Source organism: Salarias fasciatus, chromosome 22, assembly GCF_902148845.1.
Source record: "Salarias fasciatus chromosome 22, fSalaFa1.1, whole genome shotgun sequence".
Taxonomy (NCBI): Eukaryota; Metazoa; Chordata; class Actinopteri; order Blenniiformes; family Blenniidae; genus Salarias; species Salarias fasciatus.
Genome location: NC_043765.1, coordinates 4249993 through 4263164, shown reverse-complemented (window position 1 = coordinate 4263164; position 13172 = coordinate 4249993). Strand labels below are relative to the sequence as shown.

The following is a 13172-nucleotide window of genomic DNA, read 5'->3' as shown; positions in this document are numbered from 1 at the left end:
AAAAGACTCAGATTAGAAGTTCATTACAAGAAAAAAAAGTGAGCAGCACAAGGAATTCAAGCCCAAAATCTGAAACCTTGAGGCCCCCCTGGAGAGTTGGGAAGAGGAGGGGCCACATGGGATATAGCTGGTCTGGTGCAGGATATATTTGGAGTAGGCTCTATTTGGAAATGGAGGTGGAAAATGAAAGAGGAGGGTCAGCTGGAGGCTGGAGGTTTTGGGGGGTGTCTAAATCACACGTCACAGATTTGGATGGTACCGTGATACTGACACATGAACCCTCACGCACACAAACACACACACACACACAGCACAGCAAGACGGACAGAGGACTTAAGGACGAAGCAAAGAGGAACCTATGAGAGAACATACACAAAGAAATAAGAAAGAAATTTAAAGAAAGAGTAAAGAGAGCCACTGAGAGAACCAAAGAAGGGAAGAACAGCAGGAATCACATAGGAGAAAGAGGTAAAATTCTTAAAATCTTCTCAAATTGCACCTTATTCACCTTATCAAAGTTGAGAGTTTGTGCATCTCAAAATCTAAACTTGCACATGTTTTGACTGCAGACAAATGAGCTAAAAAAAATCTCAGAACATGAAAAGTAATGGCATTACACTGACATTAGTGCACTACAAAGAAAAGTCACTTAAGTTAAATTAAATCATACTTCTTGAAAGATAAAGAAAGTAACAAAAAAACTCCTCACATTAAAACTGAAATGCAGAATGGAAACATGTGAATCAGCTGCCAGTTGCAGCTGGGGCAGCATTGTACTGCAGAGGGTGTCAGTTGATCTCTTTACCTTGTCAAACACTCTCCAACACAAATATAATGTGTGTGTCTCAGCGCCTATAAATACTCTGGTGAGACACACAGAGGCATCCAGGCACAGATGAGAACTGATAATAGAGAAGGGGCTGTTGTGTTTTCTATATGTTTAAATGTGTAAATGCCAAAATGAACAAAGCTCAGTTACATTACCGTCTTGCTTTGCCGTCACCATGCAAATTTCAATGACTCTGTATTAAATCTTGACTCTTTTGTGTTGGAAATGCAAGGATGAGTTTTTCGTTGTTGGTTACTTTCAACTCTGCAGAGCACTTTAAAGTCACTAAACACATTCTTTTTTTCTCCTTCTCCTTATAATCAACTATAATCTAACCCCCACAACTGAAAACCACTGTATCTGATGATATCAGTCCAGATGAATTGTTCTTCTGTTGTTCCTGGTTAGTTCTGCAGCCCATTGTCCCGGTATGCAATTTTTGTGGCATCATCATATCAAACATGTTATAGTTTGAATATATTTCATCAAATTTGTGAAAGCCCACCATGGGCCCATTTTAGTGGCTAATAGCTTGGTAAAATGGGAAAAGAAATGCTGCTTTTAAAAACCTGAGTTTGTAGAGAAGTTTCAAGTGATCTGGACTGTTGCGCTGAACAGCGATGGCAGCTCATGGTTTGATGATAATCAGCCGAGCCAAGGTCAGAAATGATCTCAGAGTTTTGTTTGTTTGAAGGAATTGAAAGTAAACACAGGACCACACCTCACAGTCAGCTTGGATTTTCTTATACAGCATCTGCTTTATTGTGCAGGAAAATGTGACATCAGGCAAAGATGCTATTCAAGCAGTTTCAGGGTTCTGGGGAAAATATAATCATTGAAATACCTCACATAACTGTTTTGTTTACACATATCATCAAAAAAAGAATTTAATGAAAGTTCAAACAGAATGTTCCTGAAATATAATCTTGATATCAGTCTCAAACTGTAATATCTTCCTTTTCAATTGAATTTACAGTCACTAGATATCGATATAAATCTTTATTACATTCTGACTTTAGGTGCAATTGTACTCTGTTAACTCATTCAGCTATATATTCTTTTCAGTTGATACATTTTCAAATCTTTCAATTTTGGAGTTCTTTTTTAATTGAGATAAACTTGCTTTTTTTGAGAGTTAACCAAAGTTTCACATGTAAAAGAGAGGACAATATCCATGTAGAGCCACAAGAATTAAGAAAGCTGAAGAAAATTGCGAGCAGGACATCACTTACCTGCATGTTAAGCTTGCTAAGCAGCCAGTTAGCATATTTTGTCAGTTATGACAAAAGTATGTGGACAGCTTATATTCAGGTATTATCCCATGGAAAGATTGTGTAGATAGGATCTAAAGAAGCTAATTCAGATGTCTTTGTAGTTCGTTGCCTGTAGTAAACTTTGAGCACAAGTTAAAACATTAATTGATGGCAATAGTTGTAGAAAAAGGGAACAAAAAATGTGTTTTTAGAGCAGGTTAAGGATGTGAATCTGTAATGAGTCTGTGACATCAAGATTATGTTTCAGCAGCTGGTAATGACTTAAATGCTCCTCTATTTCTGTGAAGCCTGACGTTAGCATTAATAGATTTAGAAAAGATCTGGAATACATATTGAACAACTTCAACCTTGTAGTTATTTCATGCTCAATAATTTCCAGTTAACTTCAGAAAATTTGGATTTGTGATTTTTGAGCCTTGGGGTGGACGGTGGTGTGGTGGTTTGTATTTTCATCTCATGGAGGTCATATCCTGAGTTTTAGTCTGACTTGTCTGCGTGGAGTGTGCTGGTATGGGTTTCTTCTGGTTGCTCTGGGTTCCTCTGAAAGTTCAAAACGTGTTGAGTATAAGCTGGGCATGGGTGTGATTGTTCATCTCAGTGTATTCGCTCTGTGATGGACTGGTGGCCAGCTCAGGGTCTATCCTGCCTTCGAACATAGTCAGCTGGGCTGGACTTGTTCCTGCTCCCTGCAAACAAGTTGGATAAAGCAATGAAGAAGATGAATATGGACAGACTGATGGATGGATGGATGGGTGGATGGATGGATGGATGGATGGATGGAACTTTTTCTCTTCTTGTCACTGTGTTGTTACAATGTATGTTTTTAATGACTTGAGTACTACATTTAATCTCGTTCAGGTATGTGTGGATGTTCTGGGTCAGCAAACAAACGTCTGTCCTGCTGGTGACATCTGTCACCTTTCAGGGTTTGGTTACACTTTCAAAAATATTCCAGACTGAGCTTCTAAGATTAAATTAATAGAGTAGTTTATGAGCCTTTATGATATGAAATAATGCAGTAATAAATGTTTTTAATCATTTCTTACGGGAATACATCTTTTACAATGGTTTATCAAACGTTATAGTGCTTTAGTCATTTTAAGGGGTATTTATATGCAAGTAGATCATTTTCACTTCTACGTTAACCAAAATAAAGCTTAACTTCCAAGGTACTAAAATAACACTCTAGTGAATACTTCAACAACAACAACAACACAAATACAATGTTGATAGCAATTATTGTACGCACAAAATTGATATAATTTATTCATTGACTGTTTTTCACATGTGGCTGTTTGTAGTTTTTATTGCGATTGTTCAGAAGGAAGGTATATTTGTCTGTGGTGATGATGACGATGGTGATGATGGTCAGAGGCGGGAGGCTGAGGTCTGGTTCTGGTGGATGACGGAGCTGATCCTGGCTCCAACCTTGGACCCAATTATTCCTGACAGCTGATCCAAGCAGAGCAGTGATCATCTTATCACCGCCAAATTGCTGGGGTGCAAAGTTTGTTTGAAATGTTACACTTTACTTGAGCTAATGCTGTAGATATGCGAGTGACATAAGTGAGCATGTTTGTTTTGCAAATACATGATTTGTTCGTCAGTGATCTATCTTGAGTGCAGAGTGGAGTGTCAGTCTGGTATTTATTTCGTTTAAACGCAGATTTTATCTGAATATCTAAAAGGAATGAGAGGACAAGTTACAAATTTAAAAAGTGCACAGTCATCAGATTTAATGCCCAACTATTGAACATCTTGATAAAATACTATAACTGTGTTTTTACAGTAAAAAACAAACTGTACAAGTCTTCCTGAAATCCAATTTATTCTCTGTAACTGTTAAAATACAATCATGTAACTATATATTCTTATATTTTATTGTGAATTTACAGAAATTAAATAAATAAATAAAACCGCAGGTTTGAATATGAGATTGTGGGTCTTTCTGTGAGAAATGTACATGTTCTTTCTCTGCTTTTCTGCTGGTACTCTCAGTCTACAAACATGTTTTACGTTAATTTGTATCTCTATAATTGCCCGTGTGTGTGAATATGAGCAAGTGTGGCTGGCTGTCGATCTGATTTTGCTCTGCGATAGACCAGAGATGTGTTCAGGTTTTACCCTTCCTTCACCCTTTGCCAGCTGGGATCGGTTCCAGCAACCTGCAGCTGAAAGTTACATAAAGTTTTGCAGAAGATGGATGGAATGAAGGATGAATAGGTCAAATGAAAAGCCATGAGAATTAATACAAAAAAATAATTAAAATAAAAGACTGACATGGCATGAAAGAAAACCTCTTGAGGGGGTTTCAAAAGTTCCTCAAGAAGATTTTTTCAGTCCCCGAACCGGCCTCATCTCGCTCAAACACAAAACATGTGAACGCCCTTTCTTCAAGTTCTACATGGATCTGAATCTCAGGATTGAGGGAAAATTCACAGTCACAGAAATCTCCCCACAAACCTACAAATGCAAAGTTTCATCTTTTATGTCTGGATTGCTTTACGTGTCTGTTGCACTGTTTTAGTAGGGATTGCAACATCCAGAGCAGCCTATACCCTCCGCTTCATATGATACCCACAACAGGTGCTGCTGCTCTGTCCTGTACTGTCCTGTCCCTCACCCTCCCTGGCTCGGTCCATGTGTGGAGCCTGCTGGCCTGTCAGCCAGTATGTGCTATTTCAGGGAAGTGGAAGGAGGGAGGTGAATCATTTGTGTATCTGTGGCAATGATGGTTTTACTACAGCTACTACAGCTGTGTTTGACTTGTCTGTATCTCGGTCCATTTTCAGCATGAATAGAAGCTTACAGCTAATGTCGCAGCCACTTTAGCGGAGAGATCTGAGAGATTGAAGTTTCAGAATTTATTCAAATCATTATTAAACAATATTAATAAAGGGAGATTCGTCACCTTCTTCAGCTAAAGACGTGATGATATTAAAATGAAGAAAATACATGCACTGAAAGAGTTATTTTTTGCACCGCTCTCTCGTGTGTGTTTTAATGACAGCCACACGGTAGAGTTCAGGACACAAACAAAGAAAGTCCATGTCATAGAGAAGGCTGGCTTTGATTTCACTCAGGAGTTGGCGGAGGAAACCAAAACCAAAAGTAAATATAACATTTTATTACACCAATTATTATTGATAAACATGTCATGCTTTCCTGAATGTAGTTAAGTAGTTTTGGCCTCTATTGTCACGTTAGAGAGTCGTGAGACAGGTTAGTTTTACTCTGCTGCTGATGTGTGTGGTATACAAAGGTAATTCTGTCTTTCAGTTTTTGGTAACTACCAAATGAAAGGAACTTTCTTGATTTTTTTTTTTTTTTACTTTAATAGCACTTGTTCATTTTTGTCTGAGTCAAACAAGTTAAACAAATAAAGAAGACATTTATATCCCTTCAGATACAGGATACCCCTCCACACGGTAACATTTGTTTATTGAAAGCCACTTTAACCCTCCTGTACCACCCCAGGACTCTGGACTGCTCTGCTGCAGTTTGCAGACCCCGGATCATTAAGAGCATGAAAAAGATTCCCCAGTTGCTCTGTGCTGGTGACACCCAGCAATGAATGCTGCTATAAACCACAAACCTGACCCTGAGCTAAGCTTAACTACCGGGCGGCCTTGCAGAGGACACTCGCAGCTGTCATTCACGACAGACTGAGCAGCAGACACACAGTGTGTCCTCTTCTGATCCTCGCTCGGATTCAGGAAAGGTTGTTACTCAGCCGGTGTGTGTTGTGTTATGTTGCCTCAGAGATTATCACAGTCATGTTCCTCTGATGAAAGCATTGGTCTGCCCCTCAGCAACTGTGTAACAACACTGAAATTAAAGTGTGATGATTTCTGGAGTCTTGTTGATCAAGAGCGCACCATCTGATAAATTAAGAAGCTCAAGATTTTGTTGAAACAATATAACCCCACTGATCATTCAGCGTTGAACCCCAAAACTACTCTCTGCTGCACCTTTTCCTCTCCGGTGCGATGGATCTCCCAATTTTAACAAAGTTTATTTGTTGTGTTTTTAACCTTTATCAAATGAAAAGTAATCTGTGTCCACCTTAAATAAAAGGAAAAAAAAATAAAGAAATTATTTTGTCCAAAAAAAAAGAGAAAACAAAAAGTGATATTCATGAATGTTGTTCGGTGTTTCGAGGGGCAAAAATAACATCTATTCATAACAGTTGAGTTCATTTGACCAACAAGATTTTATCTCTTGTAAAGCTGGAAATTAAAAGTTTATACACTGGAAGCCTTAAGACAATGGCTGTTTTCCCTCTTCCTCCAGGTGCTGTGTGCTGTGTTGAAGTGAAACTTCAAAAGAAATCCCAGACTATTTCCACACATTGATCTAAAGTCATCAGCCCATTGAGTGCTCAAGACTCCGAAAAGGCTGTTCTGTTTTTTGTGAAGGTGAGTTCGTCACTGTTTGGAAACCCATTAAATAAACTACAAAACCGATCAATTGAAGCAAATCGTTTAATCGTCATCCTTAGTCAGTCAATGGCTCCGAAGAAGAAGGCATCCCGTCAGAAGAAACCTGCAGTGGAAACCATTTCCCAGGTCGCCATGGAAACCGCCTCCTCCGAGCTGAAGGTGGAGAGCCGCGGTGACGGCGTGGTGGTTGTGGAGAGTGGGGTGAAGAAGATCGAGCAGATGGCTGCGCTGGACATCGCCCAGCTGAACAGCCTGAACCTTCCCCTGCCTCCGCCTGTCATCAAGCCTGGGGAGCGAGGCCTGGGCCTGGGCAGCGAGCTCACACGACCCCTGCACGGCAACGCACTGCTGGAGGAGCTCAGCAAGATGCGCCAGGAAAAGTCAGTCCTGACAATAAATCACTGCTCGCACTATAGAACAACTTCTCATAGCCCTCCCCTCTTACAGAGCTTATCATTGTGAGTTTTTTTATTGCTGTTTCCTTCACAGATTCCTGACTGATTTGGAGCTGGCCTGTAAGACAAAGGCCTTTGACGTCCACAAACTGGTCATCTCCTCAGTCAGTCAGTACTTCAGAGAGATCCTGGCCAAAGATCCTGGCATGAAGCGCCTGGAGCTCCCTTCTCTGTCTCCTCTGGGTACTTTCGTTTTTTTCAAAGTCAAAGGCCATAGAAAAATTACAACAGTATGTTGCTCTGAACAACAGCACCATTTTGATGAGATTTTTCCAGAAGAACTAAGAAAAAGAAACAATAAGGTGCTCTATCTTGTTTTTATGTCAAATATTGCTCATATAGATTCAACATAAAGAAGTAAAATACTGTGAAACAGACAGCTGATAATCATTTTAATATAGATATTGTGAAAGTGAGTATCTGTCTCTCAGTATTTGCTCTTACAGGGGGTGAAGGATCTGGTTATCGGCTGCAGTACTGTAAAATGTAAAGAAATCCATTTCAAATGTTTCATTCCTAATGAGCATTATAAAGGACAAGGGATGGAGAACAAGTTCAACTGCATTCATTCTCCCCCAAAAATATGTAACTGAAAAAAAATGTGTAAATGTAAAAGCTTTTGTGAAGCTTTCTTTCCTGAAGACAGTTGAGTCGAACGTTGCTGTTGTCCGTCTACAGGCCTGGCCAATGTCATTACCTTTGCCTATCTGGGACGTGTCCACATGTCCCTCTACACCATCGGCTGCACCGTCTCCGCTGCCGCCACCCTGCAGATCCCACAGCTCCTCAAGATGTGCGTGGACTTCCTGCTGGCCGAGCTGAACGTGCACACCTGTGTATACGTCTGGAATATCGCGGCCGCCTATGGCCTGCTGCCCGTGTGTGACGCGGCTCGCCGTTTCGTCCTGGAGAACTTCGTGCAATTCGCCGAGACGCCGCTGTTCACCCAACTGACGCTGGAGCAGATTTCAGCCTTCCTGCAGGACGACTCACTGATGTTGCCTTCAGAGGTCACTGCCTTCCAGGTCAGAGGTCACATAACATTTCATATCTTGAAATCTGAAGCATAACTTTCACAGAGTGGTGTGGCTGAACTTCTAATACAAATCTGAATCTGAACCCTCTTTCTATGAATAAGTGAGGTAACACCCGCTTTCTTGAGAGGAAATGCCAGGTCCTCTAGAAGGCCACTGCCGACGCTTCCCGTATTAACTCGTCCACCCTCTGGAACTTCCTTCTATTTTCATCCAGACCTAAAAAAAAAAACCCAGATCAGCTGCTCAGGGCCCGACACAGAACCACAAATCATAACCTACAGCACTCACTCATTATAGCTCACACTGTATACTTGAAAACCCTTCATATTAATATAGAAATCCAGTACAGACTTAAATATAGAAGCATGTATGAACTAGTTTTGTATTTATAAATCTATCTGTATGTGTGTCTGTCAGTAACCCAGCTGCTCTGGAGAAGTAGGACTGCACTCTGAAGGGTTAAAAATATCTTTTAAAAACAGCTGAGGAGCCATTTTTCAAATTCTCACACTGTGACAACCTAAAAATAAATGCCAATTTATTTACTTGTAAAATGTCAATAAAGTCAGGATGCAATAACATGCAACCTTCAAGCCCCACAACACTGCCTATGTAAGTCTTTTTATTGTTTTATTTAAAATGTTAAGTCATTTTTAATTTCAAAAGGGGGCACGATGAGACTTGCAGAAAGGTGAAAATAGAGTTCTAGAGATAAGAAACAGAAGAGAATTTCCCCAACTAGCAAAACTCAACAGCTCAGTGACATACAGGTAGAAAGAATAATACATGGGTGTGTGATATTTGAAAGGGTTGGATTTTTCTTATGTTGGAATTAGTGCTCCACTTAACTCAGGGTATCAAACGTAAACTCCCAGCAAAGCCAAGCCTAAAATTTTCAGTCGCAACTACAAACACGTCCATCTTTGCAATTCTCAATAAACATAAATGGATTTACACATTTGTCCACTGAGTCACCCTGATGAGATTGGTATCACCCTATCCATCTCTGACACCAGTCTAATTCAGTGCAAACACAGGGAGACAGCCACACACACTCACATTCAACCCGACGGGCAAATTAGAGGCACAAACTAATGTAAAATTTGAGAAAGCAAACAAATGAATATACGAAGAATATCAAAGCTCCACACCGAAATGGCTCTAATCAGTCTCAATCCAGGGATGCTCTGGCTGTGAAGCAACAGACCTGACTAGTACACCATCCAAAAGATGAGCAGACCTTCTGTAACACTGAGACCCAGAGAGCATCATCGTATTGCAGCAATTTGCTTCAGTGAAATGAAACGGCTCCATGCCAGCAGAAACACTTCAGCACCAAATCCATATTGTGACGTGTTACTCCCTGAAAACAATCATTATGGTATGGAAGATTTCACAGTGAACTTTTAATGTCTGTGTAATTGTTTTGAACCTCTGTGTTTCTCCAGCTCGCCATGAAGTGGCTTGACTTCGAGCCGTCTCGTCAGGCTCAGGCCGCTGAGCTTCTGTCCCACGTTCGCTTTGAGACCATCCCTGCCACTGAGCTGGTGAGCCAGATCCAACCAGTCCCTCGCATGATGCTGGATCCACAATGCCACCGCCTCCTAGTGGACGCCATGAACTACCACCTGCTGCCGTACCAGCAGAACACCCTGCAGTCCCGCCGGACTCAGGTCCGAGCCGGGCAGCAGACTCTCCTCACCATCGGAGGCCGTCCGTCCCTCACCGAGAGGGCTCTGAGCCGGGAGGTCAGTCTGAGGATGAACTGAAACAACACTGGATTCAATTCAATTCACACACTGTTTTTGAAGCACACAGCTTGAACATCCTCTTAACTCAGTCATGTTCCAGAAATATACAAGAAACGAGGAAACACGGGCAGTCCCTAGAGCATTTTATAGTAACACTGCACCAACGTAGAATGTGGAATTCATCCATCTAATTATAACAAAGAACTTATCTGAGTTTTGACGCTGCTGTCCAGGTGCTGTGGAGGGACCCTCGTGATGGAGGGGCCTCCTGGCGCCACCTGACCCAGCTGCCCGCCAAGAGCTTCAACCAGTGCGTGGCTGTGATGGACGGGTTCCTCTATGTGGCAGGAGGAGAGGATCAGAACGACGCGCGAAACCAAGCCAAACATGCTGTGAGCACCCTGAGCAGGTGAGAGGACAAGAAGTTCTTCTTCAGGCCTTTTCTCATTTGGGTTAGAGCAGATCATCTTTATTCAGATGATCTCTGCATGTGACAGCTGACACAGACGACTTAAACTGAAAGGAATGATAAATAACATGCAGAGGGTGTTGTTATTATCATTTATTAACACTAAGATGTCTTCTCTCTGCCTCCATCAGATATGACCCTCGCTTCAACACCTGGCTCCATCTGGCCAGTATGCGTCAGCGCCGCACTCACTTCTCGCTGGCCGCCAGCGGCGGCCGCCTGTTTGCCATTGGTGGGCGTAATGTGGAGGGTCTGCTGGCCACCACTGAGAGCTACCTGCCCTCCTCCAACACCTGGCAGATGCGCGCGCCCATGGAAGTGCCTCGCTGCTGCCACTCCAGCGCCACCCTGCCCTCCGGGGACATCCTGGTGACCGGTGGCTACATCAACTGCGCCTACTCCCGCTCGGTGGCCTGCTACAGCGTGGAGACCGACACCTGGACCGAGAAAGCCCCCATGGACACCCCTCGCGGCTGGCACTGCTCCGCCACCCTCGGAGACAAGGTGTACGTGGTGGGAGGAAGCCAGCTGGGGCCCGGTGGCGAGCGGGTCGACGTGCTCTCTGTGGAGGTCTTCTCCCCCGATAGCGGGGCGTGGAGCCGAGCCGCCTCACTCCCCCTCGGGGTGAGCACTGCCGGCCTGTCCCCGCTGGCTGAAAAGCTCTACCTGCTGGGCGGCTGGAACGAGGCGGAAAAGCGCTACAAGGCGGCGGTGCAGAAGTACGACCCGGCTACTGACAGCTGGTCCCAGGCCGAGGATCTGCCCGAGCCCACGGTGGGAGTGTCCTGTTGCACCTTGACCCTGCCACCCCGACACGCTCCGCGCCGGCAGCAGCACCGCAACACCCCGGGCAACGAGGAGCAGCAAGGCGGGAAGAACCGGAGCAGAGAGAGCAGCACGGCTCCGACACAAGCCACCACGGCATAAACCAGGAGAGGAGAAGCCAGGAGAGAGGACAGACGGGTCAACCTCAGCACAACATCTGGATCATGTCTAATATTTTTTTCTGTTTGTGTTTATGTGGAAAATGTAACTATAAACTTTAGTATTCTTATGACACATATAAAAAACTGAGGTAAATACCTGAAATTAAATTAAGATACAACCAAAGTTTTGCCAGAAAACAAACAAATATAAAAATCTATTAGAATGTTCTGTCAGAGAGGTAATGAGGGAGTGAGGCTGCTGAGCAGAAACACTTCCTGTGAATGTTTTTAACTTGGATAAACTGCGTTTCTCCCGAAGGGAGAATATATTTGTAATTCAGGAATTTAACCCTACCCTTGAAAAAATTCAATCTGATAGTTCCTACAAACACATTTCCAGTAAATACCAGTCTTTACTATTACAATTCAAACAGAAAAAAAAAAGTTTCAGGTTTATTAAGACAGTGAGCAACAGAGCCACAAAACCAAACCCATCACTGCTGGTCTTGCGTTGAAGAAAAGAGAACTTGCATGGTCCAAAGTGGTGGTTTCAGGCTGAGAGAAAACAAATAGAGGCTAAAGGTGGAGGAAAAGAAGAAAGGAAACAGGGTGCAGCTGAAGTCAACAGGTGGATGATGAAGGATAGGAAGATGGGAACACGGATAGCGATCAGAGTCGGAGGTGGTGTATAGTCACTGTGAGTCTACTGGGAGTTCATGTACAAAGAGCAGAGTGTGTGGATGTAACAAAACAAATAAAAAAAGCGTGAATGTGAGCGCGTGAATGACCGCAGAAGCGCGTGCTGGATCAACCTGGTTCGACATCGAATAATTTGTAACCTTGCTGCCTAAAAAGAAATGTGATTTCATCCTGGATTCCCCTCAGTCAAATAAAGAAGATATGTTAAAATATCTTAATCTCAATCCGCAATTGCAACTGAAAAATGGAATTATATTTTAACTGTTTTTAGTTATCAATAGAAGCTGCATTTTGTAACCATCTCGTTGAATGAAGTTCTTTTCAGGCAGTCCGGTTACTTGCTTAAGGTTTTTTTTTTTTTTTTTAATTCATTACCTGGACTCAGGAAAACTTCAAATCCACATTGCTTTGAAGCTGACTGATTTACTTGTGAATGATAAATTCTTTTTTAACAAGACAAAGAAATTTATTCAAACTTGTTATTAGGAAACTTGTGATATCTCTCATTAAATAAATAATGCAGTTTTGTGGGGATAGGTATGTGAGTAGAGTAGCTTAAATGTAGAAAAATAAACAAAAAAATGCGCTTCAAAATAAACATTTCGTAAAGGTAACAGCAAGGAGAGAATAAATGAATGTACACACATTGGGTTCAACGGTGTACAGATTACCTGAACATGCAATAAAAATAAACAAAAAAAAAAAAAGGAAAAACTAAAATTCTAGAAATAAAGAAGGTAAAATAAGCTGCTGCAGCTTTTTCGTCCAACTAGAGTTGCATTTTTATTGGAACAAAGAAAAAGAACCAGTGAGACTCCTGCAGATGAAACGAGCTGTGGAAGACTTTGCTAGATATGAACTAATCTTCCTGACAGAATGAAAAAAACTTTTTTCCAAACTATTTGAAGATAACGCAAACTGAAACTAAGTGCAAAACTTAAAGGAACCCACCAAAAATAAGTTCTGTGTAGATACTGAAATCCCTTTAAGCAGTGTAAATGAGACTGAAACAGCTAAAATGTCATAATTAAACATTATTTGGTGCACCTTCAAAGACTTACTGCAAATAAAATGAGAAGAGTTCTGTCACAACTTTGGCATGTTTGTTATCTTGAAATGCGGTGGAAAATAGTTCTTTTTTGGTTTGCTGATTCTTTGTATCTGGTGGTTTCTGTGGAGTTTCACTGAATAAAGGCAATCTGATCAAAAAGCCCTTTATTTTCATTGTGTTCAAACTTCAGAGGCCTGCTGCGCCCATTTGAACATGTAAATCTGATTGGCTGCAGTGTC

At 42.0% G+C, this 13172-nt stretch overlaps 1 protein-coding gene across 1 annotated transcript; it reads left to right on the top strand.

The window, feature by feature from the left end:
- Positions 1 to 300: 300 nt before the first annotated feature.
- Positions 301 to 12657, top strand: klhl43 (kelch-like family member 43). The gene is made up of 8 exons (XM_030120701.1): positions 301 to 468; positions 6397 to 6521; positions 6605 to 6925; positions 7035 to 7183; positions 7679 to 8025; positions 9486 to 9785; positions 10022 to 10197; positions 10389 to 12657. The coding sequence occupies exons 3-8, from the start codon at positions 6612 to 6614 to the stop codon at positions 11182 to 11184; spliced, it is 2082 nt and encodes a 693-aa protein (XP_029976561.1). The 5' UTR covers positions 301 to 468; positions 6397 to 6521; positions 6605 to 6611; the 3' UTR covers positions 11185 to 12657.
- The last annotated feature ends 515 nt before the right edge of the window (positions 12658 to 13172 follow it).

Bases quoted from the DNA above. Each gene is read 5' to 3' on its own strand.
- klhl43 (XM_030120701.1), top strand. From the start codon at position 6,612: ATGGCTCCGAAGAAGAAGGCATCCCGTCAGAAGAAACCTGCAGTGGAA. The intron at 6,926-7,034 runs GTCAGTCCTGAC...TTTCCTTCACAG, and splicing joins AGCAAGATGCGCCAGGAAAA to ATTCCTGACTGATTTGGAGC. The intron at 7,184-7,678 runs GTACTTTCGTTT...GTCCGTCTACAG, and splicing joins CCCTTCTCTGTCTCCTCTGG to GCCTGGCCAATGTCATTACC.